Below are 17,847 nucleotides of genomic sequence, written 5' to 3'. Positions count from 1 at the left end.
GATTCAGCAGCTGGTGGCGTTGCTGCCTGAGAGATTAAGGAGTCTCTAGGACACTGCCTGGGACAGCTGGACAAGATCGCCTCTTACCTGGATGCATCTGCTCCGTGTTGCTCCGCAGTTTGCCGTAGGCATGGCTCAAGGGCACCCTCTGGTAATGAGGCGGGGAAGAAGGAGGGGAGGCGAGGGGTGACATCGTGGGAGACTGTGTTTCCTGCTTCAAAGGAACCAGAGCAGAGTTCAGAGGCAGTCACTTGAGAAGCCTGGTGCTTTGAACGGCAGTTACGAAGTATAATGCAACTCTACCGCCGGTGAGACGGCTGATTTCACAAATGGGAGGAAATGTTTTCTCAAAAACACGGCTTGGTTAAAACGCAGTGTCTGAGGATTCAAGTCTCCCAGAGAACAAAGTCTCGCCAGCACTCAGTTGCCTAAATTACTAAAACTAGCATGAAATGCTTTCCGTTATTCCACTAGTATTTTCCTTTGGAAAATGGAAGACAATGATCACATGAAATAGCATTCACACTCCCCAAATGTGATCTCTTCGTGGATAAATTCAATTTTCATGTGTTTATAATAAAGGCTCCTATTTCCTGGATTTACACTTACCAAGTCTTCCAGCAAATGTGGGTATTAAAAATACACACTTAAAATGCTTAATGCTAAGTGTTGCTGGGGCTTACTGTACCAGAGTAAAATGCCAGCTTTTTCTTTTTCACACTAGGGGATAATGAAACAATTCATCATGGGCAAACCACTCCTAAACAGGAGGATGGAGGCTTAATAAGCTACAGTTCAAATCTCAGTTAAAATGTGAATTTTATGGAAGAGTCTGGCAAAGCAAACAACCTTACTCTGCTACTGGGTTTCCTCCTTTTCAATGCTACCAATAAACTGGTAACTTTGGAGTACCCAAGTAACAAGGAAACAGTACTTTTAATCAACATGCAGACTATATAGGTACTCCTTAGTCTAAAAAAAAGGTAATCTGAGTTACTGATCAAATACTCTTCTTCAAGAAAAAGAAAAGAATATTTGAAGTGTGACCTCACACCAACAGATGGGATGGGCAGAGTACAAACCTACCCTCAGGTGAAAGGATGTGTCCTCAATCACGCAGCCAGGGATGGGCCTAGAAAGTCCCCAGAGTATCAACCATCTTGGGACAGCAGACCCTCATTCCTCTCCAAATGCTGGTAGGAAAACATGCCAGAGTACTGACTGAAGCTTCCTATACCCCTTTACATATATATCCCTAAAGAACTCATTTAAAATGTATCAGAATTATGACATCAACATTACACTGAGTTATTTAACAAGACATGCTATACCTCACTTGGCTATAAATATAAAACTTCTGCAGCAACACCTCATATATCCAGCATTATCATGGTGAGCCATATAGTTTTTCAACTTAATCCTTTGTTACACAATGCATTTAAAAAACGTTTTGACTCATCTTCCTAAAATATGACAAATTTCTTGGTCTTATAGAAGATACTATATTTAATGTAATTTGACTTTTCTGCATGATTCGTATCTTTATTAGAAGTATGAGCTGTACCTTGGTGCCCCCAGGGTTCACTAATGCATAAATAAGACTATTTACCTCTTTCTTGATAGGCATACTTTTCTGAAATTTTATACTTTCATCTCTACCAATCACCACCTAACTATTGCAATTAGTGCTCTAATTTTTAAAGCCTCTCCTCCCTACTCTTGTCCCTAACCTGCTAAATGTGAAATGGCAGCATTTCCCAAGTTGGCATCCCAAACAAGCCCCACAAGGAAGGATTCTCTGGTGAAACAAGTTTAGTAAACACAAATCTCCATGTCTCTTCACAGCGGGACTTGTCAGGGCCTTGAATTTGCTAATGAGCACTTATGAGTCTCCAAGCCTCAGAATGTAGTCTTTCACCCAAGGATATGAAGCAGCACTCTCCAAATATATTTAACCACAGAAACCTTTTCTCCAAACTTTTTTGTGAAGAGAGGATCTATTAAAAAGTCCTAGGGGCGCCTGGCTGGCTCAGTCACTAGAGCATGTGACTTGATCTGAGGGTCTCGAGTTAAAGTCCCACCACGTTGGACTTAGACTTTACTTTAAAAAAAAAAAATCCTAGAAGTTCCATTTCAAAGAACCCATTTAGAAATACTGATTAGAGAAATCAAGTAAGTGTATTAAATCATACCCTTGGGGCACCCAGGTGGCTCAGTCAGTTAAGCCTCTGACTTCGGCTCAGGTCATGATCTCACAGTTCAAGAGTTCGAGCCCCGTATTGGGCTGTGCTGACAGCTCAGAGCCTGGAGCCTGCTTCGGATTCTGTGTCTCCCTCTCTCTCCGCCCTTCCCTCACTCACACTCTGACTCTCTCAAAAATAAACAAACATTTAAAAATAAAAAATAAATCAGTGGCCTCACTCTGGACACAATCTACATTCAAGTAAGCTTTAAAGGGCGAATGGGTGGCTATACTTCAGCTTTTTCTTGCTACAAGGAAACTTCACTGGCTTCCTTCCAAGTCTATAATTGTATCCCAGATGGTGAGATTTGCTAGAAGCCTGACAGTAGATATGAAGCACAGCTATGTGAGGTTTCACTGTCAGAATCAAGTGGACACCCCTGATCAGACTGTTTACCTGTTTATCCTCATCGTCCATTCTTTTGAAGGTATTTTTTTCTGTGATTAAATATGGAATCTGAACCTTAGTTCCATGCAGTTCAGTCGGGTTCCCAAATCGGATCTCAGCATCGGTCTTTGACATCAGAAAGCGAGGCAGCGGCAGTTCTTTAGGACCAGAATCAGAGAAGCTCAAGTGAGACTTTTTTAAAACTGTGAAAAGCGGAACTCAATGGCCAAAAGATGAATCACTTTTGAGGAAAAATTCCAGAGCACTAAATATAGATTAAATTTTTATTTTGACACAGTGAAGACTCCTATAATAATGTCATGATAGAAAAATGCTTCAGTTTTACCAAGCAATTCTGGCTTAACATTTTTAAATGCTGTCAAATCATCACGGAACATATTCAGGTTTTGGACTGATCTCCTACCTCAGCCTTTAGTCCGGCACCAGCTAAAAGGCTCTGATACTGTATGAACACGATATGTGGCAAATGAAACAGGCAAAACCCATATAACACACATTATATGCCAGATACTATATTAACATCTGCAAATATTACGTCATTCAATCCTCACAACTCAAGACTATCATTAGCCTTCCTTTTATTTTTTTTCATTTTTTAATGTTTGCTTATTTTTAAGAGAGAGTCAGAGCGTGCATGAGGACAGGGCAGAGAGAGAGGGAGACACAGAATCTGAAGCAGACTCCAGGGTCTGAGCTGTCAGCGCAAAGCCTGACACGGTGCTCGAACTCATGGACCACAAGATCATGACCTGAGCCGAAGTCAGACACTTAACTGACTGAGCCACTGAGGCGCCCCCTGGGTGACAGTTTTTCACCCTATGTAACTCCTTAAGGAATTTTCACGCTCGATCTTCAATTGTCTTTTCATAATGGAATAAGGAAAATACTTTAAGTTACAGCGATCAGTCCGTTCAGCCAGATTCTACTGTCAAAACCATTAGCCACACTCACAATGCTACAAAGAGTTCAAACCCAACAGTCTGGAATATTTACTTATCTTTCAAATATCTGATAAAACTATTCTGAAACAGAAATGATGCTTTGGCACACTTCTAGTTCTCAGTGCAGCAAATCACACACAATCACACAACACAAAGGACTCCAAAAATGGGGATAATATTATGGATTATGCATAATGATTTGCATCTGTATCCATTGTTCAGGATAATACTCATCACTGTGCCTCCGCACTTCCATCAGCGCCCCATTCCAAACACAGCTGCACTTCCAATGACTGATGCTGTGCTAAAGCCAGAAAACATCTTAGCAACACAACCAAGTATCCCAGCTCCCCAGGCAAAGAAGGCCCCTGGTTCTCTAATATCCACATTGTGTTTATTTTTAGTTGCTATGTCCACATTTGATTCAAAGAAGTAGGCAATATGACAAATCCCTGCATGATCAATCAGCCAAAAGGCCCAAGAGACATAAATAGAATAAGCAATCTGGAAAATTAAACCAGGACTCTCCTCTAAAAAGAGGATGGCGGGGCGCCTGGGTGGCGCAGTCGGTTAAGCGTCCGACTTCAGCCAGGTCACGATCTCATGGTCCATGAGTTCGAGCCCCGCGTCGGGCTCTGGGCTGATGGCTCAGAGCCTGGAGCCTGTTCCCGATTCTGTGTCTCCCTCTCTCTCTGCCCCTCCCCCGTTCATGCTCTGTCTCTCTCTGTCCCAAAAATAAATAAACGTTGAAAAAAAAAAATTTTTTAAAAAGAGGATGGCCACCATTTTTAACATTTTAACGTTTCCCAACCTCGGCAGCTCTCCAGTACTCAAGGCAGGAATGGACTTTAAAAGAAAAAAGGCAAGGGGCGCCTGGGTGGCGCAGTCGGTTGAGCGTCCGACTTCAGCCAGGTCACGATCTCGCGGTCCGTGAGTTCGAGCCCCGCGTCAGGCTCTGGGCTAATGGCTCAGAGCCTGGAGCCTGTTTCCGATTCTGTGTCTCCCTCTCTCTCTGCCCCTCCCCCGTTCATGCTCTGTCTCTCTCTGTCCCAAAAATAAATAAACGTTGAAAAAAAAATTAAAAAAAAAAAAAAAAGGCAAAAGCAGAGAAAACAGATTCTTAGTAAGTCAAATATAAGCTAATCCCATGGTTCTCTTCTCAGAAAGGGATTTCTTTCAGTTCGGTCTGCAAAAGGGATCTAAAAAGAAGGAACAAGCTCACATAAAATAATCTGCACCCTGACTGCCCATGAGAGGAGGAATTACTTCCAAACACTACTTGAGGGAGAAGAGAAGGAAAAGCCCACATGTGTAAACCCCCCGACCAGTGTTTCACTGGTGTTCAACAGATAATTCCAGGAACGAGAGAATACAAACACGAGATGATGAGTATCAACTATTATACAAGGACTCCCAGATACCCTTTAGGACCCTGTCACTTCACACACTGTCCTCCTTCCCTGGCTATGGCATTTCTCCAGAACTATTCACCTGGCAAAGATCCTCTCTCCTCCAAACAGCCACCAAACAGCAAAACACAAAATACAGCTGAATTTCTCCTGTACTTTCTTCGCTTATGTGGTTTTAAACAACACTCACTTAACAGATTGTCACCATACATAATAATCATCATATCACTGAAAATCTTAATGAAGGTGCTATCTCCCTTACACTGCTCCAAGCTTTCAAAAACTGCAAAGTAAAACTGTAGTCTGTAAATAAATATTCAGTCTAAATGCTTTCTAGTCATATGGACACCATATTTAATAGTGAAACTTTATTTGAAAGCTAATCAATAAAGTACCTGCTATCCAGTGATTTATGTCAAGTAATCACAAGAGAAGAGCCGTTTGTAGTAGTAGTTGGTTAGAATCGTTTCTCCCAAATGGAATTCAATTAACACAAGGAAATAAATAAAGAGTTCAAATTAAAGGTTTACAGGGGCCAAGGAGACAACGAGTGCAGCCATCCAAGGCAGTAATTTGTTTCATAATGCTACCTTAGGTTGTAGTCTTTGAACACAGAAACACTTTGTATATTAAATGACTATCTTTCCCTTCCACAAAGAAAACTATGCTTCCAAAGATATGACCCTCTAAAAAGTAGGGGAAAATCCTTTCATTTTCCATGTCTGATGGAGACAGGAATGTAAGAAATACTTCCATTTCCTCAATTAGAAGAAATGTGAACATAAAAAAGAAAACATAAATCCAATACCAAATGGTAAATGGCACTGGGGAGAGGTGGGACTGAGCATAGAACTCTGTCCTGTCTAAAATGGTGGCGGCTGTTTACTCTCCTTCAATACCATCCACTAGATATAACGCCAGCCACATCATTGTAAATTGTATAGTAACTAAAATTTTTTTAAGTGAAGAAACCAGTCACAAATACTGTATGATTTCACTTATTTGAGGGATCGGCAGACAAACGTATAGAGACAGAAAGTAGAATGGGGGTTGCCTGTGACTGGGGAGAGGGGGAATGCAGAGCTGTTTAACAGGTATGAAGTTTCATATTTCTATTATTTTATTTATTTGTTTATGTATTTATGTATTTATTTATTTAGACCAAGAGCACATAGGGGAGGGGCAGAAAGAGACCAAGAGAGAGAATCCCAAGCAGGCTCTGCACTGTCAGCACAGAGCCCAATGCAGGGCTCAATCTTACGAACCTTGAGATCATGACCTGAGCCAAAATCAAGAGTCTGATGTTTAACTGACTGGGTCACCCAGGCACCCCATGGAGTTTCATACTTCTAAGATGAAAAGAGTTCTGGAGATGGATGGTGGAGATGGTTGCACAATAATATGAATGTACTGAACCGTACAATTAAAAAATGGTTGAGGCATGGCACTTGGCTGGTTCCGTCAGTAAAACACGCAACTCGTGATCTCAGGGTCAGGAGTTAGAGCCCCACAATGGGCACAGAGATTACTTTAAAAGAATAGTTAAGGGGCACCTGGGTGGCTAAGTTGGTTAAGCGTCAGATTTCAGCTCAGGTCATGATCTCACAGTTGATGGGTTCGAGCCCCGCATAGGGCTCTGTGCGGACAGCTCAGAGCCTGGAGCCTGCTTGGGATTATGTGTCTCCCTTGCTCTCTGCCCCTCCTCCGCTCGCACTCTGTCTCTCTCTGTCTCTCAAAAATAAATAAAAATGTTAAACAAATTTTTAAAAATAAATAAATACTAGTTAAGATAAAAATAAACTTTATGGTAAACTTTATGTCATGTATATGTTATCAAAATTTTTCAAAACTTTTTCAAATAAAAAAGGAAATGGGTAAAATTAATTTTAATAATTATTTGAACCCAATATTATCATTACAATATATAATCAAGATAAAAAATATTAATGACTTCTTCCTTGCCAATTTGTATGCCTTTTCTTTTTGTTGTCTAATAGCTGAAATAGTTTACATTCTTTTTTTCAGACTAAGTTTTTTTTCAAACTCCCAGGTGTATTTTACCTGCACTGCACACCTTGATTTCAAGTGCTCAGAAGCCACACTAGTATGGCTACTGGCAATGCTACTGGAACAGCTCAGTTCCAGTTGACAGGTGACATGAAGGAATGTGGCCAGAAACCTGGATTTTACTAAGAAATACCACACAATGTTAAATGTTAACACAACCAATTCATTTCTTTTTAAATTATGTAAGGAGTATTTGTATGGAGGGATAATTTTTATAAATCTTAAGTGTACTATTTGAAGAGTTCTGACAAACACATACATTAAGCACATAACACCCAAATTAAGATAGGACATTTCCATCATACAGAATTTTCCTTCCCATCCATTTCTAGTTAATCCCCTCTCCTTGTCCCACTCTGCAACCCCTGTTCTAATCTCTAAATCCACAGACTACCTTCGCCATTACAGAACTCCACATAATGGAATCATTCAGTAATAATCCTTGAGACTTAGATTCCTTCACAACATTTTGTAAGAATCATCCAATGTAATGTATGTAGACAGAGCTTATTCTTTTTCATTGCTATGGAGTAATCCATTTTTATGAACATATTGAAATTTTTAAAATCCATCTAGGCTGTTTCCAGTTTCGGGCCATTATGAATATAAATGTTACATTCTTATAAATGGCTTTTGATGAACATGAATTCATTTATCTTGGGGATAGACCTATGAGTTGTATATTCCATGAGTTAAGAATGGGTTTTACATTTTTTAATGAAAAACATCAAAAGAAAAATAGGGTGCCTGGGTGGCTCAGTCGGTTAAGCGTCCGACTTTGGCTCAGGTCACGATGTCACAGTTTGTGAGTTCAAACCCTACATCAGGCTCACTGTTGATGGTGCAGAGCCTGCTTGGTATTCTCTCCCTCTCCCTGTCTGTGTCCCTTCTGTGTGTGTGCTCTCTCTCCCTCTCAAGATAAATAAATAAACTTAAAAAAAAAAAAGAAAATAAAAATAGCTTGTGATGTGAAAATTGTATGAAATTCAAATTTGTGTCCATAAATAAAGATTTATTGGAACACAGCCATTCTTGTTTGTTTACATAGTGTCCATATCTGCTTTCGTAGTTCAAGGGCAGAGTCTGTAGTGAATATAATCAAGATAATCAAGTTGCAGCAAAGGCCATATGATTCACAGAGTCTAAAATATCCACCACCTAGCCCTTTATAGGGGAAGTTTGATCCTAGTCTTACACAATGCCTACAGTTAAAGTAAAGTGTAGTCTTACTAAAACAATAAAGTTTCATTTAATGGAAAAATACTTTACACTGCTTGCATATTTAAATTTTAAATAATTTCTGGGGCGCCTGGGTGGCGCAGTCGGTTAAGCATCCGACTTCAGCCAGGTCACAATCTCGCGGTCCGTGAGTTCGAGCCCCGCGTCGGGCTCTGGGCTGATGGCTCAGAGCCTGGAGCCTGTTTCCAATTCTGTGTCTCCCTCTCTCTCTGCCCTTCCCCCGTTCATGCTGTGTCTCTCTCTGTCCCAAAAATAAATAAACGTTGAAAAAAAAATTTTTTTTAAATAAAAAAAAAATAAGTAAATAAATTTTAAATAATTTCTATTAAATTAAAATTTTAATTTCTCAGTCAACACTAACCAGATTTCAAGTCCTCAACACCAGCCAAATGTGGCTAACAAGTACCATATTAACACAGTTTCGACGCTTTTCCAAAATTTTAACATTACCTGATTTTATGCTCGCAACAACCCTGTAAGGCAGGTACTATTGGGACACCCCTTCCCCAGGTGAGCCACGTGAAGCTCAAAGAGGTTAGGAGGGCACCACTTTGTATGAGGGCACAAAAAGAAAAAGTGATGGTCCAACCATTCAAAATCCAGCAGTCTATTGCTGTGACCCACACTCAGCCACTAGGCTCTACTGTCATGCTAAAAATCAAAACGTTCTTTCTATTGCAGGTTTGAACACTCAACATAAAACTGCACCATTTCGGAGCTGGAAAATGGTCTAGAGAAAACCTGCTGGAAAATCCACATCTCACAGGTGGAGAACTAAGCCCAGGAACATCTCAGACATGCAGCAATATGGTGACAGGACCATGAGCATAACACTCCTGCCTGCAGGGGCTCCCTCCTTTTGTAATTTTTGGAGGGGTCATGGCGAATCAATTACATTTACTCGTTATCAATGTCATCAAAGGGCATTTAATCAAAACAACCATCGTAGAATTGAGTACATTTCATTTTATAAGTAACTCACTCTTTTGTCCTAATTCTTTCTCCTTTCCCTACAGACTGTGCCAGACTGCCACTAGATCAATAACCAGTCTGGGGAACACAGCCTAGAGGCTATGTGAGCCACATTATTGCACTATTAGCATTCGGAGACTCCCAGAGGGGCTGTAGAAAGAAATCACGGGGTCTGTCATCTTGGTTAAGAAAAAAAATTCCATCTTTATTTTCCCTACCCTAACCAAAAATTTGCATTTCTTTCAATTATGAATGTAGGCAACAAAGCGCTGTAGTATCATTAGCAGCACCTGTAACTTTGCCACCCACCGAAATCAGGTATTTATATATCACATTACACTTGTTGTAGACATCTTCAAGTACTGTTTATGCCGCTCACTACTTTGAAAGTATGGTAGTTATTTAGGTCACTCTTAGGTCTCTTATTTAATACATTAATGAAGTAGTATGGATATTGCTATATAACATTCTTAAGTATCTTAGTTTTAATTTCAATATAATTGGTTTCCTTTGGACTCCTACGTCTTTGTATGTATTTAGAACATTATTCCAAGAAGGAGTGTCAGGCTGCCAAAGGAGCCCATGACACAAAAGAGGTTACAAAACCTCCTCTAAAAAGCCCTACCTATACCTTCTCTCAGTCCTCACACCCCCCACGGCCAGTCCTCAGAAAGAAGGAAGGGACAGTTCCCAGGGCAAGTGTCCACCATGTGTTTCCTCATCAGGAATTCTCCAATGGTCCTCAATTTCACCCCCTGCTTCTCTCCTCCTAAATTATCCTAAGGTTTCACCATTTGTTTAACCGGCAAAATAGGGTGAGGCTAGAGAGATGCCTAGTGCCAACATTTAAGGAGGTGCTCACTCTCAGGGTCGTGTAAATGCAGAATCAGCACTTGTATGGCCCAGAGTGTGACTTTCCCCTTAAAGTTATGTGCCCTGGGTGCCCCTGGCCTCACTCCAACTCAGGTCCCGATATAACCAAAACTATAAACACAGTTTAAGCAAAGCTCTTGAAAATGCTCTACTCGGTTTTCATTAGAACTTGCTCTCAACCCCAGCTCCACATAAGAATCACATGGGGGAGCTCTTAAAAATCCCCACGTTCAGGCTGCACTCTGGGGCTAATTAAATGAGAATTTCTGGAAGTGGCCCCAGGCACCTGTATTTTTTAGTTTGCACTTAAAGCTCTCCAGCAATTCTCAAGTGCAAACAAGGCTGGGAACCATGGCCTGAGAAAGAGGACTTCTTTAGAAATCCCTTAGGAGTTCTGGGTGAACCTGAAATCCAAATGTTTGAGATTAAAAAGTGACAGATGATTAACACTCAGTCCTCATTCATCAGCATTCATCTCTTCATTCATTCAACAAACATGCCTTGAGTGTCCACAGTGGTACACAGAGCAGGGGCTACCAGATCCTCCTCCCTTCCCTTTAGGTAAGCTTGCAGACTAGTGAGGAAGACAGAAATTAGACAAACCTATAAAGGAGTATTTACAAACTGATGAAAGTGCCATAAAGGAGCAGATGCTGAAAGTAAAGTAGGGAGGGGACAGTCACACAGAAGCATCATCTAACAGGATTAACCCATCCAAGGATTACCTAACTCCCTAGGGACATGTACTTTTGTTTTGACTTACTGTTTACTCTTCATTAGGCATCTTAACAACACTGAAAGGATCGATATTAACTCATAGAAAACTGTTAGCTAACTAACCTTGTCTAATAGCAATGCAGGTGAATTTCATCCCAGAAGAGAGTCTAATAGCCAAGTCACAGTTTTATTGCTCTATAGGGCATTCATCAATTTTATATGTAATTTAGCAATCTTATTCCAGCATTCTTTCCTTCCAGGACTATAAATACTTCTGACTCTCCTGTACTTTCCTGAGCCAGCTTTACTCTATGCTGGTTCCTTCATTAATGAATTAATTTGACAGAACCTACTCTAGACAGGATGGTGGGGACAGTGCACAAATCCCGAAGGATGAAGAGGAAGAGCTAGCCATGGAAAAGAGAGGGGGGAAGAAACAGACTGCGGGGAATCCAAAACCTTGAGATAACATGGTCTTTCTTGCAGCGGGAAAGAGATGGCCCAGAAATGGCTAGAAGGCCAGTGAGGCTGGGGGCAAGATGGAGAACACAGGGCGGGCGGGGCAGGTTTAAGATGAGGACGGAGAAGGAGGCAGAGACCAGATCACTCATGGCCCTACAGATCAGTGTAGTGACTGAATTTAGTACGTACAATAAGCCAACCAGGGGAGGATTTCAAGGAGGAAGACAAAATGATCTGATGGATATTGCGATATTGCCTGCTGCCGTATAGGCAGAGGCTGGAATAGAGAAGAGAGGAGGCCAAGAAATCAATGACAAAACCACTGTGGTATCCAGGTGAGTGGCTGAAGGTGGCCCAGTCTAGTAGGATAGAGAGATGGAGGGAGAAGGCAATAAGACTGGAGCCACACTGCCAGGACTGCTGACAGATTACACTGTGGACCGAGGCAAAGGGTGGAATCAAGGATGACTTCTAGGCTCCTGGCTTGAGCAACTGTAGATGGTGGTGGCATTGACCAAAATGGGCAAGGCTATGGGTTAGAGGTTAACACACACATACACACAGACTCATGTAATTCATGAAGTAAGAACGGACTCACAACTCCCTGAGTGTCATGAGGCTACTACAGCCTTTCCGATCAGGTTCTCACAGAGGATCCTCTTTGGCCTTCAAGGTTTGTGTCATCAAACATTAGGCGAATGGATTTCAAGCAACAACTTGGAAAATTCTAAGTGGCAGCTCAAAGTTTGGCCTAATCTTGCCCTCATTCTTACTTAACATATGCTGACTGTAAATAACATTTATTTAATAAACCTTTAAGTGAAGGAAGAAAATTCAAAATTAACTGAGTATAAACTGTCAGAGGCAAAAGGCAGCATCAGGATTTATAAGGTACAACTGAGAAAGCCTTACACTTAAGAAAAAGCGTTAATCCTTGACACATGTGATAATTTAGACACTCCTTCCCCCCTCTCTCCTCCTAGGAAATTAAGCTGTAGATGTAGGCACAAATCCCGTAAAAGACCAGTCTAACTTAAAATAAACAACAAAAGTGTCAGAAATTTATTCTTGTATACAAAAAGCAGCTTTAGCTTTTCCAGCAGATAAAAGTTGGAAGACACAACAATAAAGCTTAATGACCATTTACAGTGGAATGGAAATTTTCAGTGTCTACCACAAGTCCAAATACAATGTGATGTGACTCTAATCATAGCAAGTGACTTATAGCAGTGACTGCTCAGCCTTGTAGTCATAAATACCAAACTTGCCACTGAAATAACACTCCATCAAAAAACCTATTTTGGGGTGCCTGGGTGGCTCAATCAGTTGAGCATCCAGCTCTTGATTTCAGCTCAGGTCATGATCCCAGGGTTGTAGGATCGAGGTCCAAGCTGGGCTCCATGCTGTGTAGAGCCTGCTAAAGATTCCCTCTGCCCCTCTCCCCACTCTCTCAAAAAAATAAATGAGTAATGAATAAATAAAACAATTTTTTAAATCTATTTTAAGAAACCAAATTATGCAATACCAAGGGATGCCTTTTGGGGTCAGATTTTTTTCCCCACTCAGAAAATACTCTGTGATTCCAGATTATAATCAGCACCTTAATAAAGAGAATAATCAAGAAGAGGCTACTATGCACAGTAATGAAGAGCACGGCAACTGGAGACTGAGATTCTGGCTCCAAACTCTACTAACCTGAAGTCTTTAGGCAAATTACTCAAGGCCCCCTAAACTTCAACTTCAATAATCATCTGTAAGATGAGGGTAAAAAGAGTGCCACAGTAGAGACTTCCAGTGTTCATCCACAGAAAGTTCTCTCCTTGCGGGTACAGGGGACAACTGCATGCTCCCCCACCCCACCCCCCCCCCCCGGCCCCCTGCCCCAGTCTACCCTGCAGTTCAGTGGATCCACGTGACAAGTTCTGGCCAATGCACTGTGAGCAGCAGTAACATGAGTCACATCCAGGACAAAGCATTTAATTGCTAGGGTGAGAAACTATTTCTCTGTTGCTTAGGGGGGGGGGGGGGGGCACAAGATCAAGCAGCCAGGATCACAGAGGCACCACATGGAGGGCAGCTGCCCTAGAGGGTCACCATGACCCACTGCAAAGCAGGAAGCGAACCTTCATTTTGTTAAGGCACGGGGATTCCAGCGGAATTGGTTTCACAGTTTCTCGTACAGAATGTAAACTAACACAAACACCTAATTTAGTGGGATGCTGGGAGGACTAAATGAGATGGTACCTGGCACACACTAAACCTTTAAGAAAGATTAACAGGATGATTGTGACTCTCTGATGGTTAGCGCAAAAGGACTTTGTTTCCCATAGTCAAGCCATCAGAATCTTCTCAGAGTTGTTCTACAAGGTTCCTGAACTCACTTTTACGTTTACAAGGCTTCACAGGACACATGTGGACAGTGGAGTGGTTTTTATCTCAAAATGAGGAAAAGGCAAAAGTTCCTGCATGGCTATGTGAGCATATGGAAGTAACTTGTATCAGAGGACGTCAGCATAACCCTGGAATAATCACCTTCTTCATAGGTACTTGCAAACCCAATACTGAGACAGTATAAATGATGCTAAGAGTCTGGGGCTTTGCTTTTTAAGTTGTGGAGAGTACTCAAAACACTCAGTGGGTTGGGGGCAAGGATGGCAAGATAAGAAAATTTTAAACCAAAACTTTGAGAAGCTAAGTTCATTCTGCCAAAATTTTGGTAGCTCCATAGTACTTAATAATGATTAGAACGGTTATTTAGGAACTGGGGGATTAAAGGATGATGATATATGGGGCTCCTAGGCGGCTCAATCTGTTGGGCGTCTGACTTCGTCTCAGGTCATGATCTTGTGGTTCATGGGTTTCAGCCTTGTGTCAGGCTCTGTGCTGACAGCTCGGAAACTGGAGCCTGCTTTGGATTCTGTGTCTCCCTCTCTCTCTGCCCCTCTCCTGCTCATGCTCTGTCTCTCTCAAAAATAAACAAACATTTAAAAAAAAATTTTTTTTTAAAGGATGATCATATACGATATGACTGGCAGGGACAGGAAAGAAAAAAGGGACAGCTCCATTCATACTCTCCCAGGTATTTGTGCCCTTGTCCCTAAAAGAACTTCAAATGACACTGCATATTCCTCAAGAGGAAAATTAAACTAAATGTTACTATTTTGCCACAGGCTCTAGAATTCCTGTCCTGATCTCTTTCTGCTAAAGAACAAAATCTATTTCAGCTTTAATTCAGTTAAAAGGAATGAATCTCAGGTCACTCTCTTATTTTTTTCCTAAAGAAACAAAAAGAAAGTAAGACACCCACTACATTTTCTTACTTCATTTAACAGACACCTTGTTAGAAGCAAGGAGAAATTCCATAAATGCTTATACAACAGGCCTTAAGCCCACTAAAAATGGTTCTCATAAACAAGACACCTGTTGTGGACAATCAAACGTAAAAATGGGAGATACTTACCACATTTAATACTCTCTATCCGTACAGGAAGGCCAGACTGTGCTGCAGCAATCAATTTTAAGGCAATGTAAAACTGTGTTGGACCAAAATAACCAACCCGCTTTGCACCACACAGTTCTGTGATCTGAAAACAGACAAGAAAAACCAGGCTGAAAACCCCATTTCATAACAGGAAAATGAGACAAGATATATTATGAAATCCCAAGGATTTCACAGCATAGCTAACCAAAAACTCCCTGGAGAACCTATGTGTACACACTGACTGGGCGGGGGGGGGGGGGGGGGGGGGGGGGGGGGGGGGGTGGTCCTACAGTTCACAGGAAGATTTTCAGTTCGGATTATTAAATTCTACCTACTCATGATATTTCAGGACTCAGTGATTATTCCTCCTCTTTCAAAGAGAAAAAGAAAGGTGACAAAGGATGGCTGTTACCATTCTTACAAGAGAGTGACTTGTTTCCGGGGGCAGGTACTAATGTCCAAAGTCTAGAAGAGCACTGGGGTGAAAAGAGAACACGTTAGTCATTACCACTACTTGTGAATTATCCCAGCTGATCAAAACTAAAAGTGAATTAATTATTCTTAAAGTTTTCAGGCAACAGGATTTCCTAAGCATTAAAATTACAATCAAGAGTGCTCAGAGAAACAAAAGAGAGGGGGCTATGAGCACAAATATCTTCAAGATCCTGCAATCTTTAATTTGCAGACCTTAAACTAACACATACCCTATTTGGTAGTTTAAAGATAACAAATATTCAGTAACTTTTTAAAGTTATTTCAAAGTAATAGATACTCAAAAACTCAAATAATAGTAAGTGGGGTGAAGATCTAAAAAGCACCCCCCACTTCCTATGGTCCAGAGGAAACCATTATATTCTTTTGGAAATGTTCTATGCATATATGTATATGTATATATACATATGTACATATATATGTACATGTATACATATATACATATACATACGTATATGTATGTATACATACATATACATATATATACATATGTACATATGTATATAAATGTTTGTATATACAGCACACACCTGTGTTTTTCCTCTTGTGTATCCAATACTTGATACAAACAGAATACCACATACTATTAGCAACTTGTTTTTCATTTAGCATTATCCCTTGAAAATCTTTTCTATCAGCACAGTTAAAATCACATCCTTCTTTTAACAACTACATGATATTCTGCTATAAATATACACCATGGTTTCTCTTTTTAGTTAGTCCTTATGGATGGGCTTTTAGATTTCCAAACTATAAACAGCCACTAATTAATCTTAAGAAAATTCCTACGAAAATTCAACTCGGATGTCAGCAAAAAAATGGGGGTTATGAGGGCTTCCAAAAATTCTTTCTTCCTAAAGCAGTGAGAAAACCGACGAAGAAAATGGACAGAACTCTGGAAATTAACCAAAGGCTTGCAATTAGCCAGGGAGCATTTATTCAAGAAAAGCTGCTGGATTTCAGGAAGAACACTGAGCGTTGTGGTATTTAACTGGCCTTACACCCATGCCCCCGCCCCAACTGCGGGCATTTGCACTGTGGTTGCAGGCATCCCAAGCCTGGAGTCACAGCGAGACAGCCTAGCAGCCACAGCAGGGGGCAGGACAGGGCTGGGCTTCTTGAACGTACAGATTAGTGTTTTTCTTTCTCTCTCTTGGTCTTCCCTCCTTCTGATACTTCTAGTATTTCTCACAGTAGGTGGTCTACCTCTCCTAGCCCTAGACTAAGGAACTGGGGTTGGGGGAACAGAATCCTATCTTCTTGGCTGGACCCACCAGGAACAGAGCTTTCGGAGGAGAGGTGGGAAGCGGGTCGTGGCTCAAATACTGCAGATTCACTGTTCTTACCAAGATTTAGCAAATTTTCTTCAATGTTTCTCCATTTGCTGTATGTCCTCAGATCCATTTCCAAAGACTTCAAATGATTTTTTTTTTATTTTTTTTGTTACCAGCTAAAAGGTTGTTCCACTAGAGAGAGGGTCTGCTGTGCTTCTCCGGCTGCCATTCCAAAAGTCTCAATCCCCGCCCCCAACCCCACCCCCACTCATTCTTAAATGTTAAAGCAATAGGATGTTATGGTAAGGAGAACAGCCCTTGGAGTAAATAAGTTGGTTGTGAATCCTGGCCCGGGGACCTAATTAGCTGTTTGCATAACCTAAAGCAAACTACTTAACTCTCACGCCTCGATATCCCCATAAGTGTAGTAAGTGTAAAGAGAAATAATGTGCTTACCTCATGAGAACTAAATTGGCAGTGCTGACAATGGTGTCCAATCAATCACAACTGTCTGATTTATGGATCTACTTGTCGTATTTTGTTCCCAGTCCGGCTGCATATTAGAATAACCTGAGGAGCTTTTGAAAAATACAGATAGCTAGGCCCTAGCCCCCCAAAGATTCTGCTTTACCTGGTCATTGGTGTGGCCCAGGCATGGGTATTTTTGCAAAGCTCTCAAGGAAATTCTAATGTGCAGCCAAGTTTGAGAATCACAGCTCTTTGAGTGCTCTCATTCTCTCTCCACGCTTCAGTTACCATCCAAACGATCACCAAATCACGTTCTCCAAACCTAACACCCTCACACTTTCCAAAACCCTAACACGGATACCCAATGCCACCTCAGACATACCATAAATAAGCCGCGCTCGTTTGCCCCTCTCCACTTATCCTGGCATCTGCTAACTAATCTTCTGGCAGCCCTCACCTCAGTTGCTGACGTCAGCTATTCCAAATCCTAATTCAGAAACTTCTATTCAGTGGTAACCATATCCAGTTGACCCTACCACCGACCCATGTCCCTAACCAACGCTATCTTCTCCTCTGCCACAGCCTTAACCCTTCCCAGTGTCCCATCTGGCTCTCGTGACAGATTTTTTTAAAACAGAATTCACAGACTTAACCATACAGGGACAGATTTAACTTTTTTCTAAATTTATCCCATTAGTTGGTGTTCTCACAACAAAAGGAGCAGGCACTAATACGGAGAGAGGTGAAGAACCTGAGTGTGACTTTCAGGAAAAAGTTGAGTTTTCCTCAAGTGAACAAGTA

General features: G+C 41.2%; 1 protein-coding gene across 7 annotated transcripts in view; it reads right to left on the bottom strand.

The window, feature by feature from the left end:
- REPS2 (RALBP1 associated Eps domain containing 2) overlaps positions 1-17,847 on the bottom strand; it is a 219,378-nt gene that overhangs the window by 147,793 nt on the left and 53,738 nt on the right. For 5 of the 7 annotated variants that reach the window (XM_045470672.1, XM_045470677.1, XM_045470674.1 and 2 more), the window contains exons 2-4: positions 14,792-14,915; positions 2,640-2,788; positions 88-214 (exon numbers count right to left, since the gene is read on the bottom strand). In XM_045470672.1, the coding sequence (XP_045326628.1) occupies positions 88-214; positions 2,640-2,788; positions 14,792-14,915 (400 nt within the window). The remainder of the gene's footprint in view (positions 1-87; positions 215-2,639; positions 2,789-14,791; positions 14,916-17,847) is intronic. The other 2 variants (XM_045470673.1, XM_045470676.1) reach the window with 1 other exon arrangement.

This window comes from Leopardus geoffroyi, chromosome X, assembly GCF_018350155.1.
Source record: "Leopardus geoffroyi isolate Oge1 chromosome X, O.geoffroyi_Oge1_pat1.0, whole genome shotgun sequence".
Lineage (NCBI taxonomy): Eukaryota > Metazoa > Chordata > Mammalia > Carnivora > Felidae > Leopardus > Leopardus geoffroyi.
Note: the sequence above shows the minus strand (reverse complement) of the source record. Positions and strands in the feature narration are given on the sequence as shown.